This window comes from Meles meles, chromosome 4 (genome assembly GCF_922984935.1).
Source record: "Meles meles chromosome 4, mMelMel3.1 paternal haplotype, whole genome shotgun sequence".
Lineage (NCBI taxonomy): Eukaryota > Metazoa > Chordata > Mammalia > Carnivora > Mustelidae > Meles > Meles meles.
This window is the reverse complement of record NC_060069.1, coordinates 102,410,973-102,433,498: the sequence shown is the minus strand read 5'-3', so window position 1 is coordinate 102,433,498 and position 22,526 is coordinate 102,410,973. Positions and strand designations below refer to the sequence as shown.

The 22,526-nt window shown below is 37.1% G+C and overlaps 1 protein-coding gene across 2 annotated transcripts in view; it reads right to left on the bottom strand.

Annotated features, from left to right (window-relative positions):
• Positions 1-13,772: 13,772 nt before the first annotated feature.
• Positions 13,773-22,526, bottom strand: part of NAA50 (N-alpha-acetyltransferase 50, NatE catalytic subunit) — a 36,190-nt gene continuing 27,436 nt past the window's right edge. Inside the window, exons 2-5 of one of the 2 annotated variants that reach the window (XM_046002812.1) lie at positions 18,827-18,960; positions 18,297-18,416; positions 17,803-17,869; positions 13,773-16,767 (exon numbers count right to left, since the gene is read on the bottom strand). In XM_046002812.1, coding sequence (XP_045858768.1) covers positions 16,590-16,767; positions 17,803-17,869; positions 18,297-18,416; positions 18,827-18,960 — 499 coding nt within the window. In that variant the 3' untranslated portion in view covers positions 13,773-16,589. Of the gene's footprint in view, positions 16,768-17,802; positions 17,870-18,296; positions 18,417-18,826; positions 18,964-22,526 lie in introns of both variants that reach the window. The other variant, XM_046002811.1, reaches the window with a different exon arrangement.

The window sequence follows — 22,526 nt, the reverse complement described above, 5'->3', positions numbered from 1 at the left end:
GCATGAAATTATATAGAATTAATGACTTAAAAAAAAAAAAAAAACTTTAGGAGCACCTGGGTGGCTCAGTGGGTTAAGCCTCTACCTTTGGCTCAGGACATGATCTCAGGGTCCTGGGATCAACCCCCCCCCCACACACACATCCACAGCCCCAAAATTGGGCTCTCTGCTCAGCAGGGAGCCTGCTTCCACCTCTCCCTCTGCCTGCCTCTCTGCCTACTTGTGATCTCTCTCTGGCAAATAAATAAATCTTATGTAATAAAATAAATTTTAAAAACCTTTGAAAAAAGCTATTCTGCTTAATAAATATCATATCTGGGGTGCGTATGATTTTCTAAACAACTACAATTTATCGTCTAAAATAAAATAACAGTTTTGATGGTTCAAGAAAACAAAATTTAAGAGTTTCTTTGGACCACTGTTAAAAATAACACATTAACACCTTTCTAGCACAACTTAGAAGTGTTAAATAAGAGGAATTTCTGCTGGATTAGATGTTAGCTTTTTTATTTTATCCGCATTCCTAACTGAAGCTGAAATCCTCATCATAGATCTTCCTATTGGCTTTGTGCATTCAGCATTGGTTTACTGCACTAGATATGAGAGGATGCTTTCCGGCTAGCAGGCACGTGTTTGCAGTGCACAGAGTGGTGATAAAATATGGTGGCTAAGTGAAACTGGTCTCCATGCCTCCAGGCCATGTCCATTTTTCACACAGTCCAGGTGAATCTGGTTTTCATTCACATACTTAAGACCCTTCAGTGGCTCTGCAAGAGAGCGTGAGGTACAAGCCCCTTGCTTGCATCTTCAATTTCATTTCCTAACAACTCTTTTTCTCTGTTGCTGGGGATGTTCGACTAGGAAAGTGGGCACTGACAGCACGCGGGGGGCCGTGTTCTGGGGGCTTGCGGCTCCGCAGGGCTGCTCTCAGCTCCGCTCCATCCACCTGCTTCGTGTCCTCAGAAGCAGGGGCTGAGCAATGTGCCTCCTTCCTGGGAAGCGGAGTGCGGGATCTGGTGGGGCCCGGTGGGGCCCTAACCCCAGCCGAGCGCTGTCCTCTTCTCCGCGACCTCTGGGCGCCCAGCGCCCCCTACCACCAGGTCCATGGGGTCTCACTCGGAGCCCCAAACGCTGATCTGCACGCTGGCATTTTCTTTTCAGGTTTCAGAAATAAATGGCAGAGAGGCAAGTGAATAGTCATCTCTTGAAATCTACTTCCATATTTCCTGTGGAAACTGCCCAATTGTATTCCAGAGTGATTGCAAGATTTTGCATTTTCAACTCTCAGAGTCCACATCATCACCAACCCTGGATGTTGTCAGTCTTTTTTTTTTTTTTTTTTTAATTTTATTTATTTATTTGACAGAGAGACACAGCGAAAAGAGGTAACACAAGCCAGGTGAGAGGGCGGGGGCGGGGGGAGGTGGAAGAGGGAGAAGCAGGCTTCCTTGCTGAGCAGGGAGCCCTATGCGGGGCTTGATCCCAAGACCCTGGGATCATGACCTGAGCTGAAGGCAGACGCTGAACGACTGAGCCACCTAGGAGCCCCTATTGTCAGTCTTTTAAATTCTAGCCATTATAGTGGGAATGACATGGTTCCTTGTGATTTTAATTTGCATTTCTCTAATTATTAGTGATGTTGAGATTATTTTTTCCTGTTTATTGATCAGTTGCATCTTTGGTAAAATTTTCCAAAAAAATTTTTAAAGAGTTTATTTATTGGGGCGCCTGGGTGGCTCAGTGGGTTAAGCCTCTGCCTTCATTCCAGGTCATGGTCTCAGGGTCCTGGGATTGAGCCCATGCATCTGGCTCTCAGCTCCGCAGGGAGCTTGCTTCCCTCCCCCTCCGCCTTCTGCCTGCCTCTGCCTACTTGTGATCTCTGTCTGTCAAATAAATAAATAAAATCTAAAAAAAAAAAAAGAGAGAGAGAGAGATTTTATTTATTTTTAAAGGGCGGGGGAAAGGTGCAAGTAAGGGGAGGGGTTGAGGGAGAGGGAGAAGCAGACTCCAGGCTGAGCAAGGAGCCCAGTGCAGGGCTGCATCTCAGGACCCTGAGATCATGACCTGAGTGCAAGGCAGTTGCTTAACCAACTGAGCCACCCGGGCGCCCCAAGTGTTCAAATCTTTAGCCCACTTTTAAATCAGGATGCTTGTCTTACTGAGTTGTGAAACTTTTTTGTACGTTCTCCATGAAAGTCCTTTCTCTGGTATGTGTTGTGCAAAATACCTTCAACCATCTGTGACTTTACAAAGTAAAAACAAAATAGCTTTACCGAGGTATGACTGACCAACAACAAATTGAACTTACTCAGAATGTTCAAGGTGGGGCCCCTGTTTGGCTCAAATGGTAGAACATGGAACTCTTGATCTGGGATCCTGCATTCAAGCCCTGTGTTGGGTGTAGAGCTTACAATAAAAATAAATACACAAATAATAAATAAAATGTACAACAGTTGTAAGTTTTGACATATGTACACACCTTTGAAACCGTCTCCACAATCAAAAATAATATATCCATCCTGTCCTCAAATTTCCTCATGCTCCATATTAATTCCTACCTCTTGCTCTCATCCTGCTCTCCAGGCAAAAATTAAACTGCTTTTTGTTGCTATAATTTGTTTACATTTTCTAGAATTTTATGTAAATGGAATCATTCATTGTATACTCTTTTGTCTATCTTCTTTCATTCAGCATATCATTTTTTTTGAGATTCATCACTTTGTTATGTGTATCAATAATTTACAAGGTTTTGTTGCTAAGTAGTGTTCAGTTGTATGGATATGTTATCTATATTCAGGTTGGAGAAGAGTTGGACTGTTTGCAATTTTTGACTATTACTAATAAAGATGCTAGAACATTTGTGCACAGATCTTTTTAGGGATATTTGCTTTCATTTTCCTTAGTTAATACTTGGGTAAGTATCCAGTGGAATGGCTGAGTCATATGGTAAATGTATCTTTTTTTTTAAACTGCCAAAATTAGTAAAAAAAAAAATGAGATCTTGCTATTTGCAACAACATGGGTGGACCTAGAGGGTATTATGTTAAGTAAAATAAGTCAGAATGAGAAAGACAAATATCACATGATTGCACTTACATGTGGAATCTGAAAAACAAGTCAAATGAAAAAAACAACTGGTGGTTGCCAGAGGGAGAGGTAGTGGGTGAATGGGAAATAGGAGAAGGGGATTAAAAAGTACAAATTTCCAGTTATAAATGTCAAAGGGATGAAAAGTACCACATAGGGAATATAGTCAATGGAATAGTAATAACTTTACAGTGACAGATGGTATTACACTTATTGTGGTGAGCATTTCTTAATGTATATAAATGTCAAATCACTAAGTTGTTCACCAGAAATTATTGAAATATTATATGTCACCTATACTTCAATTGAAAATAATAAATAAACAGGAGGCCTGGGTAGCTCAGTCAGTTAAGCAGCTACCTTTGGCTCAGGTCATGATCCCAGAGTCCTGGGATCAAATCCCACATCAGGTTCCCTGCTCAGTGGCGAGCCCACTTCTCCTTCTCCCTCTGCTCCTCCCTCCTGCTCAGGTTCATTCTCTCGCTCTCAAATAAATTTAAAAAAATCTTTAAAAATATAATACATACATAAAGACATACTGCCAAACTTTTTTCCAAAGTCGTGCCATTTTATCATCCCACCAGGAGAGTATGAAATTTGATTTGTACCATATCCTTGCCAGCACTTAATATGGTGATTCTTTTCAAATTTTAGTCATTCTAATAGGTGTATAGTGGTATTTCATTGTGACTGTAATTTGCATTTCCTTAATGACTAATATATTGAGAATCTTTTCATGTACTTATTAGCCATTTGTGTATCTTCTGTGAAGTGCTGTTCCAATCTCTGGTCATTTTTATTGTTTTTGTTGTTGTTGTTGTTGTTATTTATTGAGTTTCAAGAGTTCTTTATATATTCTGGATACATATTCTGCATCATATATGTGATGTGCAATATAATCCCCCAGTTCCTGGGTTGTCTTTTCATTCTCTTAATATTTTTCAAAATGTAATTTTAAGTCCAACTTATCAATGACCTCTTCTATGGATCATACTTATGGTGTCATATCTAAGAAATCTTTAACCAATACAAGGTCACACAGATTTTTTTTTCTCCTATTTTTTTTCTGGAAGTTTTATGGCTTTATGTTTTATTTTATTTTTATTAAATATTTTATTTATTTATTTGACAGACAGAGATCACAAGTAGGCAGAGAGGCAGGCAGAGTGAGAGGAAGGGAAGAAGGCTCCCTGCCGAGCAGAGAGCCTGCGCTACGCGGGGTTGTATCCCAGGACCCTGGGATGGTGACCTGAGCTGAAGGCAGAGTCTTTAACCCACTGAGCCACCCAGGCACCCCATGGCTTTGTGTTTTATATTTAGATCCGGAGTGTATTTTAAATTAATTGTATACTGTGAAAGTATGGATCAAAGTTTATGTTTTTGCATTGGGAAATCCAGTTTTTCTAGAACCAGTTATAAAGACCATCATTCCTCTTTTGAGCTGTTGTTCTACCTTAGACAAAAATCTATAGATCATATATGTATACTTGTTTTCCTGGACTCTTTTCTGTTCTACTCATCTATATGTCAGTCTTAACACCAATATCACACTATTTGATCACTGAAACTTTGTAAGCCTTGAAGTCAAATAGTATAAGTCCTCCAATTTTCTTGCTCCTTTTGAATTTTGGAACACACACACACACAAAAATAAATTTTAAAAAATAATAATAAATAAATTGCTTTAACTGTCCTAGATCCTTTGCATTTCCATATAGACTAAAGTTTGTCAAGTTAAAAAAAAAAACCCTGCTAAAACTTTGATGGGGGTGATGTATAATTCAATTTGGGAAGAAGTTATAACTTAATATTGAGTCTTTGGATTCATATGCTCTCTCCATTTACTTGGATCTTTTACATTTTTGTCAGGAGTGTTTTATATAGTTTTCTTTATTCAGGTCTTCCCTATATTTTGTTAAATTTATCCCCAAATATCTTATATTTTATGCTACTATGTTACCTTTTATTTATTTTCTTAATGTTATCTTCTAAATTCCAATTTCTAATTATTATAGCTAAAAATACAATTAATATTTGTATCCTGTGACCTTGTTACACTCACTTATTAGTTCTAGTAGCTTTTTTTAAAAATATTTTATTTATTTGACAGAGAGAAATCACAACTAGGCAGAGAGGCAGGCAGAGAGAGAGGAGGAAGCAGGCTCCCCGTGGAGCAGAGAGCCCGACGTGGGGCTCGATTCCAGGACCCTGAGATCATGACCTGACCCGAAGGCAGAGGCCTTAACCCACTGAGCCACCCAGGCGCCCTGGTTCTAGTAGCTTTTTAAAAAATATTTATTTATTTGAGAGAGAGAGAGAGAGCATGAGCAGGGGAAAAGGGCAAATGGAGAGGGAGAAGAAGACCCCCCCCCCACTCCCCCAATCAGGGAGCCTCATGCAGGGCTCAATCCCAAGACCCTGAGATCATGACCTGAGTGAAGCGAGATGCTTAACTGACTGAGCCACTCCAGCGCCCCTGTTCTAATAGCTTAAAAAAAAAAAATTATAGCATTTCTACTTCATCATGTCATGTGCTCATAAAGACCATTTTCTTTCTTTCTGTCCAATTTGCACATTCGTTATTTCTTTTTCTTGTTTTACTGGACTGACTAGAGCTTCCACTGCCTTATTGTAGAAGGGTTACAACAGTCCTCCTGCTTCCTTCCCAAAGGTACAAAATCCAGTTTTTTACTGGATTGAGTATGATAGTAGCTGTAGGCTTCTTGAAGTTTTTATCATAAATGAGTGTTGAATTTTGTCAAAATTTTTTTCTGCACCTTATTGAGATAATCACATTTTCCCTTTAAATTTGTTAACATGATGAATTACACCAATTGATTTTCAATTGTTAAATTAACCTTTTAATCCTGGGACTAATCCTATTTGATCAGGATATAACCTTTTAATAAATTGCTGTATTTGATTTGCTAATTTTTTAAAAGGGTTTTTCTGTCTTCATGAGGAATATTAGCCTATAGTTTTCTTGTAATGTTTTACAAGTTTCTTGTAATGGTATACTGGTACCAATAATTGGTATAATGCTGCCCTCATAAAATGAGTTAGGCAACATTCTTTCCTCTACCGTTTTCTTGTAAAGTATATTATTTCCTCCTTAGATATTTAATAGAATTCACAAGACAAGTCATCTTAGCCTGAAATATTCTTTGTGGGAAGGATTTTTTTTAAAGATTTTATTTATTTATTTGACACAGAGAGAAAGCACACACTTGCAGGGGTGGGGAGAGGGAGATGCAGGCTCCCTGATGAGCCCAGAAGGCCGACACTTAATTCACTGGGGCACCCCCGTGGGAAAGATTTTAGCTACACTTTCTTCCAGACATATAAGGCTATTCAAGTTACTTATTAAAAAAATATCATATATATATATATGGCAGCTTATTGAGTTATAATTCACATACCATACAATTTACCCACAGTAGCTGAATAATATTCCATTGTATGGATATGGAACGTTTATTCATTCATCAGTTAATGGCCATTTGGGTTGCTTCCACTCCTTAGCTACTATGAATAATACTGCTTAAACATTCATGTTTAAGTTTTTGTGTGAATAGGTTTTCATTTCTCTTAAGTATATGGTAGGACTGGAATTGCTGAGTCATATGGTAACTGTTTAACCTTTTGTAGAACTGCAGAACTACTTCTTGAATGACCTGAGTGATTTGTGTCTTTCAAAAATTTTGTCCATTCATCTAAGTTGTTGAATTTATTGAATAAAGTTGATTGCAATATTCCTTTATTACCCTTTTATTGCCAGTGAGTTCTCTAGTGATGTGCCCTCTCTTTAATTACAATGTTGGTGGGGCGCCTGAGTGGCTCAGTGGGTTAAGCTGCTGCCTTCGGCTCAAGTCATGATCTCGGGGTCCTGGGATCGAGTCCTGCATCACCTCAGCCCTGCTGAGCAGAGAGCCTGCTTCCCTCTCTCTCTCTGTGCCTGCCTCTCTATCTACTAGTGATCTCTCTGTGTTAAATAAATAAATAAAATCTTTAAAAAAAAAAGGGATTGTGACTTATTTTATGGCCCAAGATATGGTCCACTTGGGAGATAATCTTTATATACTTGTAAAGAATGTATATTCTGATGTTGATGGGTGAAATATTCTATACATGTTAATAGGTCATTGGTTAAAACTGTTATTCACATCTTTTAAACTTGTTTTCTATCTACCTGTCTTTTTTTTTTTTAATATTTATTTATTTGACAGAGAGAGAGAGAGATCAGAAGTAGGGAGAGAGGCAGTCAGAGAGAAGGGGAAGCAGGCTTCCCTCCTAGCAGAGAGCCCAATGCCGGGCTTGATCCCAGGAACCTGAGATCATGACCTGAGCTGAAGGCAGAGGCTTAACCCATTGAGCCACCCAGAGGCCCCTCTATCTACCTGTCTTATCATTTACCAAGAGTTTGGAATCTCTAATTGTAATTGTGGATTTGTCTATTTCACCTGTCAGTTTTTGCTTCTTGTATTTTGAAGCTGTTATTATGTTCGTATACATTTAAGATTATATTTTCCTGGGGCGCCTGGGTGGCTCAGTGGATTAGGCCGCTGCCTTCGGCTCAGGTCATGATCTCAGGGTCCTGGGATCGAGCCCCGCATCGGGCTCTCTGCTCCGCAGGGAGCCTGCTTCCTCCTCTCTCTCTGCCTGCCTCTCTACCTACTTGTGATCTCTCTCTCTCTGTCAAATAAATAAATAAAATCTTTAAAAAAAAAAGATTATATTTTCCTGATGAATTGATTCTTTTATCATAAATATGCATCTTTGGGGCACCTCGGTGGCTCAGTTGTTAAGCGTCTGCCTTCAGCTGGGGTCATGATCCCAGGGTCCTGGGATCAAGCAGCATCTGGCTCCCTGCTCAGCAGGAAGCTTGCTTCTCCCTCTCCCACTCCCTCTGCTTGTGTTCCCTCTCTCACCGTGTCTTTCTCTGTCAAATAAATAAATAAAATCTTAAATAAATAAATAAATAAATATGAATAAATAAAAATGAATTTTGTTCTAGAATCTACCTTGGCATTAATTTAGCCACTCCAGCTTTCCTTTGATTGATGTTTACATGGTATATCTTTTCCATCCTTTTCTCTTTAAAGTTAACCTACTGGAGCACCTGGATGGCTCAGTGGGTTGAGCCTCCGACTCTTGACTTCAGGTCAGGTCACAATCTCAAGGCTGTGAGACCAAGCTCAGGCACAGGGCTTTGCGATGGGCACACAGCCATCTTAAGATTCTCTCTCTCCCCCTGCCCACTCCTTCCCCCTCCATTGCATGTATAGGCACACTCTCTCAAAAGAAAAAAGCCTTAAAAAAAAAGTAAAGTGCACCTACTAGTTCACTTATATTTGAAGATCTATTTATCTATTTGAGAGAGAGAGAACACGAGAGAGCATAAAGGGTGGGAGGGGTAGAACCTCGAGCAGACTCAATGCTGAGCATGGAGCCTGAGGTGGGGCTCGAACTCAGGACCCTGAGATCACTACCTGAGCTCAAACCAAGAGTCAGACACTTAACTGACTCTGCCTCTTATAAAGTGAGTTTCTTAAAGGGAGCTTTGTTTGTTTTTAAAATACCCACTATGTTTGTTTAATATCCAGTATAAAGAATCTTCGCCTTTCAATGGGCATTTAAACTATTTACATTCAATGTCCTGATTGATGTGCTTAAGATTTAGTTTCATCTTGGTTTGTTTTCTATGTCTCATCTATTCTTTGTTGAGTGCAATTTTGTATCTTGCCTTTTCCCACTTTAATCATACTACTTTTAGAGCTAGTTAATATTGGCATACTATATTTTAACCTTCCCTTATTATTCAGCATTTTAAAAAAAGATTTTATTTGAGAGAGAATGAGCAGGGAGAGTGGGAGAGGGAGAAGCAGACTCCCTGCTGAGCAGGGAGCCTGATGTTGGGCTGGATCCCAGGACTCTGGGATCATGACCTGAGCCAAAGGCAAATGCTTAACCCACTGAGACAACCAGGAGCCCATTATTTTGGCTGCTTCCACTTAATTCATTGTGAACAGTATTACACAGGTGGCTTCCCCTAACTTGGTAATTATATCAGTAAGATTTATTTCTCCAAACTGTAGTGAGTACACTAATCCCAGCTCAGCCCCTAAACTAGTTGACTTTGAAAAAGTTACTTTCTCTAAGCCTGTTTCTGAAGCTATAAAATGAAGCTTGTGGAAGTTCTTACCACCAGACTGCTGTGTGAATTAAATAAGGTAACTTATATGGATGATTGATCAGTGCCTGATATGTGGTAAACTCTGAATAAATGTTATTGCAATGAGCAAATCCACTGCAAGGAAGTAGGGTTAGGCCTGGCAGGGCACGGATGTTTTCAAATTCTCAACATTAAGGCAAAAATAAAGCCATAGTTGTTGTTTTTTAAATAAATTATTTATTAGATTCCTCTTTCCCATTAATTATATTTCCTTTGTGAGTTTCCTCTGTAAATTAAGATCTTAATATTTTTGTTAAATATGAGCTCTTTAAATAAAGTTGGCTTAATATATTTTCCAGTCTTTTTTTTTCTACATATATTTGTAATTCTGTTAAATCTGACCATATTTTTAAAAACTTTGTCATTTCTGTAATTTCCTCAGAGGATACACCTGCCAGAATACTATTGGACTTCAGTGCTCTGCAGACATTTTGAGGCACTTTATACTTTTACAGCAATGAATGTGGCATTACCTTCTCTTCCATGAATTCTCTCAGTAAGTTCCAAAGGAACTTCTTGTCTTATATAAACTGAGTTTTTATTACTTTACTCCTTTGTGAGTTTTCATTTTCCAGCTGGTGAGTGCTGACAGAATGCTCTTGATGCTTGTATCTAGCTTTTATGTATTTTTAAATTTATTTTTATTTTAGAGCAGGGGAGAGGGGAGAAGGGAGAGAGAGAATTTCAAGCAGACTCCCCACTGAGTGTGCAGTCCAACACAGGGCTCGACATCACAATCCTGAGATCATGACCCAAGTTGAGATCAAGAGTCAGAGGCTTACCAAACTGTGCCACCCAGGTGCCCCGTGTCTAGTGTTTATTAAACTTTGTTGGTTCTGTATTAAAATGTTGCTAAGATATCTTAGGTTTTTCAATTCCAAAGCTTTATAGCATTTGCAGTGACTATCCTCTTTTTAACCTGTGCAAAAAGGGCAGTATTAACAAGAATCATTTTGTACTGAGAACCAAAGTCAAACTGTCTTAAGTGCTTTCCTCAAAATTCTATAAAATGTATTATACCTCCCATTCCAACATACTACCTCATGGCATCTAAAATATTTGTTCCCATGAGGGTAGGGGACCACGCCCATCATTTTCATTTCTCTGTTGTTAGTGCTTGACCCATTGTGGGTACACTCCCCGACCAAATCTCATGTAAGGCAGTGTAACTTAGCCCTATGTTATAAAGAGCACTTTATTTTCTTAAATTTTGAAGACTGACAATAACCCAGGAACCATGCCCTAAATTTGCCCCAGGTCATAATGTATTATTAGCTGAATTTCAATTTAGAGTAAAGACCCTAGACAATTCTTTGTAGGTGGAAAGGTTTGGCAAGAAAAGGGGAAGCCAGTAAGTATGGGATAGTTGTGGTAGTTACAACTGCAGGAGTTAATAGTGTTTTAACCATAATCAAATAAATAGTCCCCAATGGGTGGATTTTCTTTTTTCTTTTAAGATTTTTATTTATTTGACAGAGAGATCACAAGTAGGCAGAGACGCAGGCAGTGAGAGAGGGATAAGCAGGCTCCCCACTGAGCAGAGAAACTGATGCAGGCCTCAATCCCAGGACCCTGAGATCATGACCTGATCCGAAGGCAGTGGCTTAACCCACTGAGCCACCCAGGCGCTCCTGAGTGGTCATTCTTAATATCCGTCATTAGAGGAAGAGGTCTGTTAGGGATCAAAAACCAAAATGATGGAGACCTAGGGATGCAGAAGTTTACACTCTGGATTCTGGTGCAAAAGGTCACATTGTGTAGAAGGTCATTCCTAATTTGGCTGACAGTTTTGAGCTAGTCTGCTGTTTCTAAATTGTAGCTTCCTCAAGGAAGTTTAGACTGGGATAGGCCGAGTCCAGGGAGAAAAGCAGAACCTCTACAAAGTAAGCTCAATGTTTTCTATTACATCTTTCTATCACTTTTGCACTCCCTCTCCTACTTTTAGTCTTGGCCTATGGGAATTCCGTATCTTGTTTTTACCCAGACCAGTGTTATGAGAAAGCAAGTCAATGTAGGGAACATTCATCTTAACCGAGTCCCTTCCAAAGTTAAGGTAAAGTCAACATCCTTGGAGGCTCTGCTCATTTTAGTAGAGGCAAGCCTTTACTTTGACATGAATTCTAAGTAATTAGAATTTTGCTTCCTTTTAAAGAGGCCCTCTTACCTGCCTAGCTTACAATATTAGGTGCTCAATATTAATTTGTAGAAATAATTTTTAACTTTTATATCAGCAAAAGGCAGGTAACTTTCTCACACAGGAAGATGTTAAGAACAAAGAAAGTTACAAAACTGCTTTGAGGGTCCTATGTTACTGTCACCCTACTGGATTTCACTGTTTTATATACAAAATTATTTCAACTTGTGTATTCAAACTTCACCTGCATGTTGTACCTAATAGTTTTGGTATACTTCAGTGTAGGAGACTGCTAGTGACAAATATGATTCAAAAGATGGTTCAAATCCTTATGGAGAACTTTGTGGTAAATTTCAATAAATCAGGAGTATCAAAGTTCACAGACTGCAAAATATTCCATCCTGGTACAGGAGCTTCCCAAATGGTGAATTTAAGATTTCATCAGCATTTAGTAATAAAACAGGCCATTAATTCTGAGATTTAAATTCTATGCTTAGGGTGCCAGGCTGGCTCACTTGGTAGGGCATGCAACTCTTGGATCTTGGGGGTTGTAAATTCAAGCCACACACTAGGTATAGAAATTATTAAGAAAAAAAATTAAATTCTATGCTGTTTAAGTAGTGACTGCTTCATAATAACTTTATGTTCCCAACTATTCCTGGAGTAAACTTTGATTCTAGGTTTTTTTTAACCTAAGGAATCAAGTATTTTAGAAAATTGGAAAGGCTGAGAATTTTTCCCAGTAACTGATTATTTCTGATGTCACATTCCTCAATGTTTTATCAAGTTAATTACACCTACATTTAAAAATCTCACTCAAGCCCTTTTTTCCACATGTCTGTTACTTGGTTGTATGTAACTTTTCCCCTGGTATTATGTTAGTTATGTAACAACATAAACTAGCACTAAATTCCTATGGTATAGCCTTATAAGGGAAATACAATTCAGGACCCTCTGCCATGATTCCCTGAAAATTCTTATAAGCTAACCACTAACCACTGCTTACTATTGCTGTACCCAACTCAGAAATGTTCAAATCACCCAGTTAGAAAAGCACAATCTGGGAGACAGATTACTGTATACCATCACCTAGCCAACGAAACTCAACTGTTAGAACTTTTCGGTCTACTTCCTATTTCTTTCATGCTCTGAATAGTAAATTAGTGTTTTCTAACCCTCATTTAGGAACTAAACCCTTCAGAGAGTAAGGTAACAGAAGCTTTCCAATTACCTTGTCTTGGTTGTCAAAAAAACCAACATTTTCTCTAAGCATAATGTTGTAAGAGGTCCACATTGATCCGCACCTCCTGCTAAATTATATCCTTGTGTCTCCCCTTTCCATGCTGTAGCAGGATGGTACAGAGGTTGGTCTGTGTGACCAAGAGAATACAGCAGAAATAAATATGTTGCTTCTGGAGATAGGTCATACAAGAATATGGCTCTCTTGGTAACTCTCTTGGATCACTTCCTCTCAGGGAAGCCAGATACCACGTCACCCAGGTAGCCTTGGAGAGACACCCGTCTAAGTGAAAACCTGAGTCCCTCCAGTGGAGCAAGTAATTTTTTTATTAGTCACTTCTCCGGCCTAGTCAAGCCTTCAATGATGTGGCCCTGGCTGAATTTCACTGCAACCTGATGATACCTCAAACCAGAACCACCCAGCTAAGATGCTCCAGGATTTCTCACTCAGAAACTGAGGGTGACCAAATATGTTTGTGGTTAAGCTGCTGACTTTTGGGATGATGTGCCACACAGTAACTAAGATACGTTGGGCAAAGATCACCTGTTGTTTCCTGAAGGAGCAAAATTCTAATCACAACACTTCTAAGAAACCAAAGTAATTTATGTTAATAACAAAATATTAAGTTCATGTTTCTTTGATATTCAGAAAAAGATTTAAGCCATTCCCAACTCACTCAACTACTAAACTCCTTCCACACTGCTAACAAAAAGAAAAAATTTCAATACACATTACCTGTAGTCAATGCACACTAATTAGATCATAGCTTAATGTATCAGTTGTTTTTAATAATTACATTTAAAACTTCCCAGCAGTAAGACCTCTCCTTGGATCTTAATTTTTTCTCACACTGGGATAGAACTGCAGATACCCAACAGTATTCCTAGCAAGTTCCAAAAGGCCTGAATTAGGAGGCCTGGATAGCACTTGGCCCATTTTAATGTTTTAAGTTAGATCTTAAAGAAATGTTAAAGTAAATAAAATTGTATGGCCAAGAGTAAACAATGACTACATGTAACTGCTATCTCAGTATTCAACACAGTGCAGGGTTTTCTTTGACATTTACCAGACATCATAGATTACTACCAGAACATCACATAAGTTTATTTCAGATGTAACAGCAATGTTAAAATCAACAAGTTTAATTTTTAACTGCACCAAGTAAACTTTGCCATTTAAGTATTTTTAAAGTTATTCCCTCCAAAAAACTGAGGGAGCTTTTCTCTTCCACCCCAGAAACCACAGTTTCCCAATAGTTCTATTTTTGGAGGACTTTCAATTGATGAATAAACTGCTTTGGGGATATTTTAGAACTTCTTTCCCCAAATGAAAACTAGTCTGGACAAATTATCTATTGCATAGATTTCTCTGCAGATTCTTTTCTTTAGAACCTAAATGCAATTACCATAAGGATAATCTTTACCTATCTGCCCCATAGTAAAAACTATCTGTCCTAAAAAATATGATGGATATATGCTTTGATCTTCCAGTTAATAGAATTGTTTTACCTCAACAATTTTTATGCTCCAAAATAGCCAACTCAATATGGGACATTACTTGAGTCTTTACTGACTCATAGGCATGTGAGCCCAGCTTCTACATCCTCCTTTTCCTTAAATGGATGGAATTACTTAATACAAGTTTGATGTAGGACAATTAACCCTTTCCAAACAAGTCTGATGTAGGACAACTAACCTTTTCAAACATACAATTTATGTCTAGTGTGGAAAAAAGAAACTATAATGATAGGGAGCCTACATACTCAATTCAAAATTTATTATTTTTTTCCCTCCTTAAATAACATGTACTTAATTGTCATGAGGCAGCTATTCAGTTTTCAATAACCACATTTAGGGATACATTCATAGGACTGATTAGATAGTCCTGGTGAAATGGTTATAGAAATAGAGGCAGTGTCATCTCAGAAAACTCATTTATATATCAAAATCTATTTTGATATCTGGAAGTTTACAAAAAGGCTGAATTCTTCAAACTGAGTATGCCTTCTGTAACTCAAGCACTCTTCTCTTGGCAAGAGCAAGCTGAAGCTTATCCATGAAGGTAAAGGTGCTTAATGCTAACTTTTTTTCTAAGCTTATACTCGGACTGCTGAAGAAACTGATACCCAAGAAACCAGCACGGTCTTTCTACATTTTTACTATCTTAAGATTCAAATCCTATATACTCATTCAACTATCTCCCTTTTCCTGCATTACTCTTGGCACTCAAGATTGCTGAAGTCTATTGTACTTTGTACTTTCACATTCTCAAGAAAGATTATAAAATGTGCATCAACATTGTGTAATTTTGTCATTTAACATATTTGGAGAGATGAGATTGCTATTATCAGAATGTACATAAGGATAAATAATATGAATCAAACTTCCCTTTAAAGTCAAATGACAAGAAAATTCAAGCCCTGTGCATTGTTTTAAAGTCTAATGAGAACAATTTCATGGGCCACTAATATTGGCAATCTAGAAAATTTTAAACATTGGATATGGGGCTATGGAGGAAAACATGAAATTTCAGATGTCTCCTATCTTACAAAAAGTTATCAAGCCGTCCAAGCCACTCCATATGTGCCAGAAAATGATCTGGCATAAACCAGTCCCATCAGTAGAGGAGGTCACAGTGACATTTGTTATTAACACTTCTGAACTTCTATTTTCCCAAGAATAGAAGCAATATGTTTAACAATTGCCCCCTCAAATCCTTAAGCTCAGTATCATAGGCACAGAAAATAAGCAAATCTGGGATGTTCTCCAACAGATAAGCAATAGCACAGCTATGTTATTCTCAAAAATACTGTCTAGATATTCTTCCCTATATAATCAAATGCTCTGTGGCCTTGCTTTTAATAGTCCGCATTAGCTGGCATTAAATGCATTTATTGTGCCACGAGTCCATCTAACCTTCCTTTTAGGTGTTTTTTAATATGTCCAAGAGACAATACCTGCTTCAGGTTTATCTTAGGGGTACTGACCTATAAGGACATAAACTCCCATTTTTAAAGTTAGACTAACTATTGTGGGTTTACTGAAGACACGAAAAAAGAGAGGATACACACAAAAAAGTAAATCACAACAAACCTTTTTAGGTCAGTTAAAGGCCATATCTCTAGCTGGGATATTAAAAAAAATTAATCTCACCAGCCACACTCTAAAAGTTAATGCCACTAATAACAATCAACAGCAGGAAAAATAAACCTGCTCACAACCAGTCCATTCATTAGCAAAAAGCAGTTTAACTCAAATACCGAGACCAAAGTAAAATACTACCTACCCAAACTGTCCCGCCTACCCTCAGCGAGGAAGAAATAATTGCTTAAAAAAAAAAATAAGCTTAGTATTTCTTACAAGGATAACAATGGTCCAACTCCTGAGACAACACTCAGAAGGACAAAAGGTGGAGTGAAGGCAATGTCTAGGGATTAGTATCCCAGTCTCGAAAAACCCAAAGTACCACAAACACACTAAACTTGTCTTTGAATTACAGAACAAGATATTGCTGCTGTTTCTTTTTGTCTTTTGATATATACAACATTTTGTAGGTTCTGCCCTTCAATGTGAAAGCAGGAGATCAAAAAAAAAATTGACACTGACACCCAAATTTTTGGGACCATATATATCTTAACTGTGAAAGCAAACAGATCTATACCTCCTCCTTCCTACAATCAAACCACCTCACAAAAATAAGAAAACTAAAACAATCCAAACATGATTAATTTTGAAAGTCCTTGGAAGTATTAAACATTTTTTAGAGGAAAGAAAAGAAAGAAAGGAGGACGAACAAGAACAAGAAGGAGGGGAGAAAGTAAGAGGGGGGAAAAAAATCAATGGGCCTCTCTTTTATTTGGCGACAAGCAAGTGCAAGAAAGTTCATTTCTAATTTGTTCAGTTGTCTGTCTTTTGCACATCTGCATTCTGGCCAGAAGGGACTTTGAGGTTTTTCTGCAACACATGAGCATCTGCGGGCTCTATCCTCTTATAGTAGTTCTTCTTTGTCTCAATAATCTCAAAGCCAAACTTCCTGTAGAAGTCAATTGCTGATTCATTGCTGATCTGGACATGCCTAAGATATGGGAGGGTATCAGGGGGGGAAAAAAAAAGATTTCATCAGCTTTTGTGTATTCTCCACAAATAGTTTCAGATTGGTTAGAGCCAGAATACTGCACACATCTGTTAGATTCTCCTCATAATTACTAGCAATCAACAAAGATTAGGTATTCATCTCAGAAAAACCTGATGACAAATGTACACTTTTAACCTAACTACTACATTTGCAAGATAGCTGGCTGAGGTTAGGAGTCTCAGAAATAGTGTTACTCTTACAATCAACAAAGGGCAAAGTACCCTAGTTAGCATAACATTTTTCACTGCAAGGGGAAAAAAGATTCCAGTAACTAAAAATGGGGAAATAACCATAAGGATGATTCAAAGACCGTATTAACATATGCAGAAAGAAAAATGACAGAAAAATAACATAACTAGGCTCTCAAATGCCTGAATATATACTCCCTGATTTATAAAAAATATGCTATATTTTGAAAATAAATAGTTTGAGCTTTCTCAATTACTCTTCAAAATAGCATTATATAATTTACTCGCTCCCACTGTCAAAGTTCAAATGAGAATAATCTTAATACCCTTATTATAAAAAAAATCCATAGTTGTGATCTAACCTTGGCTCTTAAATCTGAGTTCTATAATACTGATATTATATTAATATAATATCAGCTAGGTACTCTCTGATTTTGATTATATTAAACTCTACTACGAATGAACATATCACTGAGAACCTTAAACAGAACTTAGAGAATGGATAAGATAAGAAAAGTAGTATTAATGATACTAATTCTTCAATTGTAAAGACTTGAGTTTTAATCTTGATTTACTCTGTGACTTTGGTGCTCCCACCCCAACGAATGAAGCAAAATGATAATGTCTTATCTCAGATTCCTTATCTATTATTGAAACAAAAGAAAACTTTATAACCACTACTTCCATGGTTTTTCCAAGTAACCAAATTTTCAAGTTTCTAGTAAAGATTTCTATTGCCAGTCTATTAAATTCTTTAGGTAAGAACATTAAATATCATTATACTTACAGATAGATGTTGTCAAAAGTGCCATCTTTTTCACAGATGTTTAAGACATGATTTAACATTTTAGTTCCTATTAACAAGACAAACAACAAATAAGTAATTTCATAAAAATCAATCTTCACACATCTAACTGCCATCTTAACACTTACTGGGTCTTAACAGAACTTGAGGTAAACACGAGACACTGATTTTTAAAAATTTTCTTCTTTCCCTATATTATCTACATATGTTTAAAACTCATAGCAGAAAAGCAACCTTTACATATACAAGCCCTTCCATGTAAAAGGAAAACAGAAAAAAGCAAAAGGGACATTGATAACAAATCTATATAGGGCTTCCACTTGAAATATGTTAATAAAGTTATTTTCAACCTTACATAATTCAGCAATTCTTTCCTAATATTCCCAAAAGAAATGGTTTGACTCACTGGGTCAGAAACAGTAATCATGTATTTACATTTCTCTAAACAAATAAAAAAAAACACAAGTAAAAATTACCTATTCCTAGCCTTCGGTATGGTGCCAGACATCCTAATGTCATGATGTAAAGTCTCTTCTGATTCTGTGAATGATCCACCCTACAGCATACTGCACCTACTGCAATATCATTGAAATAGGCTGCCATGGAAAATACAAAAATATAAAGTTCAAAGACAGAATAACATTTTATTCAATCTTCCTCCCCTTATATAAGAACTAAATTACTGCTATTGGCCATAAATTTTATCAGCTATTCTGAATAGCAGTAGCTTCAAAAATTTCCTACTTTTTAGGGATTTAAGTCTCTTCTAGAGCAAACACAAATATGTGAAAACACAGGCACACACTAAAATAGAGAAGACATTTAGCATTTCCTTTTAAAATTCAAGTACTGTCTTGGTTTCTTCGAGATTTTTCTCAGAACCTGAATCACCCCCATTTCCTCACTTGTAAAATAAGGAAATTAAATTAGTTAACTCTGCTCTAATATTAAAAACTAGGGTCAAGAATACCAACAACAAATGAAGGGGGGAAAAAACATATTATACCAAGTTTTGCTAGCTCGCCAACCTCCAGCACATCCTTGTAGAACTTGTCATTGTAGCTGACTGGAAAGATGACCTGGTTTAGTCTCTTCAACTGTTTAATATTGTGTGGTGTCACATCTCCCAGCTCGATCCGGCTACTGGAACAAACCAAAATGTACTCAATAAAATATAATTAGCTTTATTTGTTATGATGAACATTCTTAGAAGACTACGAAGTTTTTTTTTACATGACTGATAAATCCAACCTTTCATAGTGACTTTATACTCCTAGAAAGATTACCATTTATAAGATTATGCCAGCCATTCCATCCAAATTCAATTTGTAGCTTTCAAACAACTGCATACATTTAGAGATAAATATGGTAAATGACAATTACTAAGAACGCCAGACTAATATTCTATATAAATGCCAAAATTTTCCTTGTAGTTTACAGTTCAGAAAAATTTAAACATCTATTACTGATCAAAAGGACTGATGGTATCAAATGTTGGCAAGGGGGTGGCAAATGGGAATGGCAAAAATGTAAACAGTATCTCTGGAAGACACTCTAGTACTATGCATCAAAAAGCCTGAGAGGCTCAGTCGGAAGCCTGCTTCTCCCTCTCCCACTCCCCCTGTTTGTGTTCCCTCTCTCGCTGTGTCTTCTGTCAAATAAATAAATAAAATATTTTAAAAAGTAAAAAAAAGCCTGAGAGGTACATCTCCTTTATGGAAGTAATCCTATTCCAGGAACTTATCCTGAAAAAATAATCCAAATAGGCAAAAGTTATGTATATTCTACTAACTGAGCTAGGAACAAGCCACAACAGTCATTTGGGGTAGTTTTCCAAATCCAGATTCCTGGACTTCATCTGGAATCTCTGGAAATGAAACAAGGGAATCCACATGGGGGGGTGGGGGGGAGCTTTACTTATCAAGAATGCAACAGAAGTATTCCTTAAAAAAAAAAAAAAGTATGTAATCAAAACAACTGGTTCCATGGGAAAAGAGTTAAGGCTAAAAAGATTCAGACTCACAGTAACAAAGCCATGTTGCCACCTCGAGGCCATCAACGAAAGGATTTTTTAATAGCTCAAGTCAGTATCACTACCGTAAACTAAAGGCTGATCAAATATGAAAGACAAACCTGAATACCACTAACATTATCATTAGTAGAGTTGCTTACATACATTATTGGCCTTCTTAAGAATCACAAGTGATTTTTAATTCTTTAAATAAGATGACAAAATTCTTTAAATAAGATCGAATCAAAATAAAAATGAGTTGAAAAATAAAAATAATCTGATGCCATCCAAGTAGCTAGAAAATGTGGGTCCTACTCACTGGGTGCTAGGTGCTAGTTCTAGATCACAACGACATTAGTCAATAGCAGGAAATGCAAACAACACACCCTAATTAATCATTTGCACCCCATGCATACAGGTTTTGAAAATTGGAGGAATGACTAAATGAAAATGTTAATCATCACACTTTTATAATGGTAAAAAAGAAAAACCTAAGTGTCCTCAATAAAGAATTGGTTAAATAAAGCATGCATGATACATTATTATTATTAGCAGAGAAACACTGATACATTGTTTTGTGGAGGGGGGCAGGGATAAACACATTCTAAATATGTGTAATATATAAATATCTAAAATAGCTTTTGTTAATATACAGAAAAAAATGCTTTAAACAATATACAAAAAGTGTGTGATCAGAATCATGGGTGGCACCTGGCTGGCTCAGTTCAGTAGAACATGATGAGGTTCTTGATCTCATGGTTTTAAGTTTGAATCATGGCCATGTTGGGTGAAGAGATTACTTAAAAATACAATCCTTAATAATAATAATGAAAGAATGGTGGGTAATTTTAAAAACGGTATTCTCTGAAATGTTACAATTTAGGTTATCAGAAAACAGAATATAGACCATAACGCTCATTTGGAACTTTAGCCTTCTTGCCTCAATTATTTAATTTTTATGCTGTTTTTTTTTTTATTACTTACTATGACCCATCACCCTTGTATATCTTGAATTCATTTTCTTAAAATCTGAGCAGTTTCTTAGTAGCCACACAAATTCTTAAGATGCAAACACCATAATAAAAAATAGTTTTATATTTTCTTCCAATTTCTAGACACATAAAGTAAATATGAGTAAATGTGGCCTCTCCTAAGTATTTCACATCTAAAATGAATTCCTTTTGTGAGATTCAGGTCCTCTTTAACTAGGGAATATCTCATTCATAGAACAACTCCCCTTTTCATTAAAGCAGGATCCTGGCTTTCTTTTCTTTAAGACTGAGTAAATAACATTTCACTGAAACCTTTTTCTGATTAAAACCTAGTTAGGTTCACTTACCCATCATCTACCACTCACAGACCTTTTATAAGCAGATACAGTTGTATTGTAAAATAGAGACCCCTTAAAATACAGAGAACATGGAGTGCCTGGGTGGCAGAATCGGTTAAGCATCTGACTCTTGGTTTCTGCTTGGGTGGTGGATATTTCAGGGTCATGAGCTCAAGTCCTGCATTAGGCTCGGAGCTCAGTGCAGAGTCCACTTAGGAGTCTCTCTCCCCCTTTCCCTTGGCCCCTCCCCCATTCTGAAATAAACAAATCTTAAAAAAAAAAAGTACAGGGATGACAAGTCACCTACAATTTGTGTTCTTTTCTTTAGCAAAAGGATTCCTATCATTTAGTTAATTAATGTATCTATCACCTTGCATTTTTTTGTAAGAACACTTAATGGTCTACTCTCTTAGCAAGTTTCAATTGTATGCATTAGATCGTCAGACCTTATTCATTTTACAGCTACAAGTTTGTACCTTTTTATCAATTTCTGCCTATTCCCCCCACCCTGAAAACCACTTATCTACTCTCCGTTTCTATGAGTTTGACTTTTTTACTTGTAGATTTCACATGTAAGTAATATCATGCAGTGTTTGTCTTTCTGAATTATTTCACTTAGCATAATGCTACTCTTTAACTGAGTATAGCATCCCAAATTTGGCACAATAATATATTTTAAATATAATATAGGATTTATTTATTATATTCAGAACACGGTATTTAAAAATTATCCACTGCAATTAAGAGTCAGACTCTGTATTGGGCACGTGGGTGGCTCAGTGGGTTAAAGCCTCTGCCTTTGGCTCAGGTCAAGATCTCAGTGTTCTGGGATCGAGCCCCACATCGGGCTCTCTGCTCAGCAGGGAGCCTGCTTCCCCCCTCTCTGCCTGCCTCTCTGCCTACTTGTGATCTCTCTCTCTCTCTCTCTCTCTCAAATAAATACAATCTTTGGAAAAAAAAAAAAAAAGAGTCAGACTCTGTGTTTCAAAAGTCATTGAAAAACCACATTATAAAGTCTAACCGTAAACACTAAAGAAAAATTTAACTTAGCAAGTCAAGCTTCTAAATTTTAAATGAAAGAACATGATTTTTAAAAAAGTTTAAGAATGATTTCCAGGTGCGGCGCCTGGCTGCCTCAGCTGGAAAAGCATGCAACTCTTGATCTTGGGGTCATGAGCTTGAGCCCCACACTGGGTACAGGGATTACTTAAAAATATATAAAAACTTTAAATGATTTCTAGGTAATTGTCAGGCTTCAAGTATCTTTATAATTTTTAAAAGGATAATAACCAGGTATTTCTTAACTTCATACAGAAGGAAAAGGTAGTATGGTTCAATGTGCTAGATGAAATCTAATAAAAATTA